This window comes from Lygodium microphyllum, chromosome 19 (genome assembly GCF_053477565.2).
Source record: "Lygodium microphyllum isolate KBCC chromosome 19, Lygodium_microphyllum_v1.1.10, whole genome shotgun sequence".
In the NCBI taxonomy this organism is placed as follows: Eukaryota; Viridiplantae; Streptophyta; class Polypodiopsida; order Schizaeales; family Lygodiaceae; genus Lygodium; species Lygodium microphyllum.
This window is the reverse complement of record NC_141153.1, coordinates 27,814,674-27,820,673: the sequence shown is the minus strand read 5'-3', so window position 1 is coordinate 27,820,673 and position 6,000 is coordinate 27,814,674. Positions and strand designations below refer to the sequence as shown.

Below are 6,000 nucleotides of genomic sequence, written 5' to 3'. Positions count from 1 at the left end.
GGTGCTTGCTTAACATTGAACTTTCATAAGGTCATGCTCATCTAAGCAATAATAGATTTGCTTTTCCTTTTATTCTACATCATTTTAACAATACTCCTATTTTTATATCAACAAGTTGGCATTCTCTTGTGATAATGCTATAACACAACCTATATCATTCCTTTCGTTTTGGTTCACATTCTTTAGCAAATAATTATTTTTAGAATTAATTAATATGTTTAAGCATGCTTTGCTCTTGTAATACCATTACAATGTATCCATCTACATCTTTCTCGTGAACCCATCTAAGATCCAACACATTAAAGTGCATGCAAAAGCTACAAGTAGAAAATTATGATTACAAAATGCACATTCTAAAACGATAGGTTTGATCTCATGGAATTCATACACAATTATCTATGGATCAACTTGAAACAAATAGACTTACATATATGATGCTTTCAACTTGAAACTACCACGAAAACCTTCATATAAGATACATTACAAAAATATTCCTCGCAACCTTCACTACAAGACAAGTCAAAAAGATAGACCAAACTTTCCATGGGATATCCCAAGAGAGGTATCCTTGTGTTAGTGCCAAGAATACACTTACGACGAATAGATTTACCATACAAAGATGAGTCCAAGTTCTTCTTGCAAGGTACTAGTGGGGTGTATCAAAATGATCACTACTTGATGAGACATTTTACAACTCTAGACAAGCATTTAAAGAAACTAGAAACTATAAAAGCCATTCAATACATTCTAGTATTACATAAATTTGTAAAATATATCCTTTTACCATACATATATTCGTGAAGATTTGCATTATTGCCATCTCAAGTCTTGTTCCCTATTTGATAAGCCACTGAAAACATTTGAAAAAAAACCAGTCGTGAATTTACTACTATGATTTAAATTTGCAACTATCTTGCATCATTTTGCAATCATGGGTACCTTGCAAAGAATGTGTTCATATAAGTTGGCAAAAGTAGGTACAAAGTATGGTTGACAAGCCCTTTCCACTTGACACCTCTTGCCTGCAAAAGCAAAAAATAAGCTCTGTGTGTGTGTGTGTGTGTGTGTGTGTGAGAAGAAGTTTACAGTAATGCATAAAAATGTTTACATCAAGCCTTCAGGCCAACCAAGCCCAAGCAACAAATACTCATGAAGCCAAAAGGCTACGAAAACACCATGCTACAAGAACAAAAGGATCATGAAGGGGGCACAATAAGGGTGGAACGAACAATATCCATGCATGGAGTAGCCACCTCTCCAAGTATGAAGCCACCCGAAATCTGCCATAACAGCAAGCCTTGTATATGACCCACATGACCATGAATACTCGAGACTAATCAAAGATAAAAGCATTGCGAGTTTGCCAAATGTGCCAAAGACTAGTCCATTGCATGAACTAAAAGAGGCAAGGATGATGAGATAGTAACCTTGCCATGGACAGCATCTTGCCCAAACCCAAGAATGGATGGGCATTCTCTGACCTGTCAACCAAGTCATACTCTCGAAATGAAGTCCCAAACCTATCTAGTGATTGAACAAGAGATAAAATATGAGCAGGGGTCTCATCACTAGTACAAAAAATACATCTGCCACCACGAAAGATCTTACAAGCCTGCAACACATTGCCAATGGGCAAACCCCCAATAAAAAGCCTTCATACAAAAACTTTCCCTTGGTAAGGAAGCTTAGACTTCCATAAATGAAGTAGGCAATCATGCCACTTAGCTCCACTGTCATGAACAGACCAAACTTTATTAGCTTTCTCAATCATCCATCTCTTATCCATTTTGTGGTAAATCCAATTAGTTGATTGTTTCAAAAAATCCTCTAGTTGTTAAAAGGCCCAATCCAACTACGGAAGGGATGAAAAGCAAGCAAGGGAGAGTGCCTTTGAAGCCTGTCATCCATGGCCGACCAAAGCAACCTATAATCTTAAGGAACTTGGAAGTATTGGTGAATACACCAAAAAAAACAAACCCTCACCTACCCAAAATAACATCTTGAATGGTCTTCAAGCCCAACCTCACCATCCTATGAAATTTATCCCTTTGCACGTGCTTGGTGCAAAAGAAGATTGAAAAGATTCCTCTCATTGATCCCCTTCATCAAGGATGCCCCCTTGGTCCTTTGTTATTTGTATTGGTGACTCATCCAATGCTCTCTCTACTAGATAAGTTGGTGACTAAAGTGAAATCATTGGTCACTCTTTCCAATGCAGCTAAGCTTTCAAGGATGGTCTATTGCATAATGATCTCAAGGTTGAAAACCATAATCTATATAGAGCAACGACGATTTGGGGACCCTTTGGTCTAGCCTCGAGCCTCAACATCAATGCATAAGAGTGCACTCTCATTAGTTGTACAGAGAATCTTGTATCCCTTGGGTTGGTAGGGTGGGATTGTTTCTTGGGGAGAGATCACTAGACCCTTGGGATATCCCATTGGAGTGGATATGGCCCCTTGAGAATTTCTCGATTGGATGTCTTCAAGGATTCGTGACAAGTTTATGTATTGGAAATCTCAAGGCTAGCCTCTACATGTGCCATAGTAGCAATCGGAACAGGAACACGAGGTCCCAAGGGGACGGGAATGTAAGAGAAACAACTTGTACTATATACATGATTTATATATTTCAAACTATTCATTTATATATTTCATAAAAGTTCTTTGAAAAACACATGTAGAATTTGCAAAACATGAGTCTTTTTCATAGATGAAATGCTGGTTACATTGAAATGGCACATAAGATCCAAAATAGATGATAATCTAGGATCATACTACATAAAAGAGTTAAGAAGCGTCAAGTAACAACTATAGTGGACAAAATATGGCAGCTTAGAATTTTAAAGTCTCTCAAACTAACCATTGGACCATACACGGTTGCCACTAGCAGCAAGACCATCCAAAAAACTATCATCCACATTATCTAAGAAAGCCATATCATCATCAAAATCAGCATTGCAAGTTCCAGAGCATCTTGATCATCGGCCATATGTGTAGGCATAGGTGTCTCCCCATCCTCATCATCGGAGGACTCTTTTGCATCAAGAGCTATAAACTTTTCTACCTTGAGAGAAGCCACATATGCAAGCAAGCGCAAGTTTGCACTGATAAATATGAAGTCATTCAACCCTTCCCAGCTTGTTTCTATAAAAAGCAAGCTGATCTTTCACCAATCTTGTCTTAGTATCAATGGGAACCAACCTAGAAAGCACTATATCCCAACCCTCCATTACTTCATCATCCTTCTCTTGACCACACCCTTGGAACTCTAGATCCAGTACATATGCTGCTACATGCATAGGTGAGTGATAAGCATTCCATCTTGCCTCACATAAATCTCAGACTTCTTGATACTTTGCATCATCCAAACCGAGCTATCCTAGATTCTCAATCATGCGATCTGCCCTCTCATAGACCTTTCCAATGGATGGTTCTCATCCATTTGCAATTTGCTTGGCTTCATGACAATATTGATGCTTTTCAATTCATTCCAAAATGCATGATCTTGTATGATGTTCTCCCCTGCTATACCAGCCCTTGATCTAGAAGTAGCTCATCACATCCACTCATTACTTACCACCAATTGCTTCAAAGGTAAGCTTACCTTCTCAAGTCTCTTCATCATGAGAAAGTTATAGCCAAAGAGTATCTCTCAGTACTTAAAGATATCTTTTTTAGGTGATCTCTTGCAAAACTCACTAAGAATGAACTAATGGCTTTGGATGAAACTGATCATACCCTTGCCCTTTTGAATGAAGGGATCAATCCAAGCAATGAGCAAAGCATGGGCTGAATGTGATGTGTGGGTCTCCCTCCTCAAGTCCCATGCATGCTGTCCTATTTATTGCCTCACCATCAGCAATAAACTAGATTACATTTTCAACCCCAACTTTTTCAACATCTTTCGCCCATTCCTCCATAGACTAATTTGCACTTTTTCTTGTGCTTGAAGCATCATGTGAGGACATGAATTGCATCTTTCCTCGAAAATAAGCAACGATCCCATGGATGGACCATTTTCAAGTATCACTCCACCCATCCGCTATCAAAGAGACACCATTCTTCACCCAACTTTCTTGCACAGTTGCCAAAGCACATTCCATTGCATCCTTTTCCTTTTGCAACAAGGTGGTACACAATGTCTCATATGATGGAGGCTTATAGGTTGGACCATACTTTGCAATCTCTTGGACCATCTCAAGGAAGTAGGAAGATCTTATACCATTGAATGCAACATGATCATGGTAGAAAAACCTTGCCACAGCTACATCAACCCTCTCCTTTCTATGAGGATATCAAGCTGTTCCCAAGGTCTGGCTGCTGCATTTTCCATGATGGGATTGTGAGGATGCAAAAGTTCCAAGTCCCTCGTGCATGGCTCCATCACCCATGTCTTCAGCTTGTCCACTAAAAAAAAAGGTATCAAGTGCTTGTTTTTCCCTACACATGCTTTGTCTTCTTCACTTGGGTACTTTGCCAAAAGTTGCCTTCACATTTCAAGCGTGGTATTCGGGCAGATATTTGGGCTCCAATGTCAACATGGCATAAGTGTCGCTTCACACGATTGGATCCTCCTATTTTCAATTGCTCACACCTTTGGCATTTCCATTTCTTTGCACCTCCCTTTGATGCATAATGATCCACTTTCTCAACCTCGTCCCACCAACTAGGCTGAGATCACTTCTTGCATAAATGCTTTGATCCCAAGGAAGCCATGACTTCTATAAATTCAAGAATCAGAAGCATTAGTCGACCCTCCATGAAACTTGGCTTGTTTTGAGAGAGAGAGAAAGAGAGAGAGAGAAAGAGAGAGAGAGAGAGAGACAATGCTATAAAAACAGAGTTGTTTGAGAGAGAGAGAGCTGTAATTAGTAAAAGAAGAGGCTGATAGTTGTAAACATTAAAATCTGAGGCTCTAAGCTTGTTTTGAGAGAGAGAGAGAGAGAGAAAGAGAGAGTTGTAATTAGTTAGGCAAAGGCTGAGAAGTGAAAGATGTTTTAGAGAGAGGTATTGTGTGAGTCTAAAAAGAGAGAGAGTGTGCTGTGTTACAGGTTGTAGCCAAACAAAGAGAGAGAGAGAGAGAAAGGAGTTTCAACTTTCTACTACAGCCTGTTTTGAAATGGGGAGAGAGGGAGAGAGAGAGATGAGACTACAGTCCACTGGACAGTTTTCTCTTACCTACAGGCTGAAATGATTGCCCGCAAATCGCAGCACACAACGCCTTGCTCCCGATAGTCCGACAGTTTGCACACCACTACTGACAGTCCGGACACCTCATGCGTGACTTTCAACAGTCCCGACAGCAACTGTCACTTTTCCTAGCTTTCCCCTTTGGGGAATGACAACATCCACATTTCCCCACATTCCCCTAGCCATTCCCCCTTGACAGACATTCCCTCGTAGCCATAGCAGCTAAGAAACACTTTTTTTTTTAATTTGAAACTTACAAAACATTTCTTAAAGTACGAAACGTTTCTGAGAGTAAAAAATGTGGGTGTTTTTATTTATTTTTATTTTTTTGGTGAGTTGGAACCCAAAATATGGTTTTTTTAACAAAAACTATTGGGCAATGTCAAACATGATAATGATGATGTGTGATGACTCGTGAGGGCTCAAGATTTTAGATGAGAGACTGATTTTTTTGTGATTTTGTTTAGCTATTAGACTTTGTCAATCTAGTATATATTCTTGTCTTGAGATTTGAATATTATACGACTTTAGCATCATTTATGAGTTATTTATTATATGTTATGATTCATTCTCGATTTTGACATTTTGTCACTTTGTTTTGAAATGAGAATCGTGATGTTGCAACTTGACTCAGTCCATATTATAGATAGACTATTTACATGTTAATTTCAATTTTCTTTGTATGATATGTATGTATCATAATGATTGAGTTCTAAACTATAGCATAGCTTGTCCAAAGGCTAACTTTGACATAAGTGACAAGTCAATAATGGATCATGGATATATAACGTATAATGTATTATTCTCA

General features: G+C 38.8%; 1 protein-coding gene across 5 annotated transcripts in view; it reads right to left on the bottom strand.

Moving 5' to 3' along the window:
* Positions 1-707: 707 nt before the first annotated feature.
* Positions 708-6,000, bottom strand: part of LOC148019680 (kinetochore protein) — a 72,244-nt gene continuing 66,951 nt past the window's right edge. For 4 of the 5 annotated variants that reach the window (XM_087699811.1, XM_087699808.1, XM_087699809.1 and 1 more), the window contains 2 exons: positions 940-1,022; positions 708-850 (listed from right to left, as the gene is read on the bottom strand). In XM_087699811.1, the coding sequence (XP_087555937.1) occupies positions 956-1,022 (67 nt within the window). In that variant the 3' untranslated portion in view covers positions 708-850; positions 940-955. Of the gene's footprint in view, positions 851-939; positions 1,023-6,000 lie in introns of those variants that run through there. The other variant, XR_015694860.1, reaches the window with a different exon arrangement.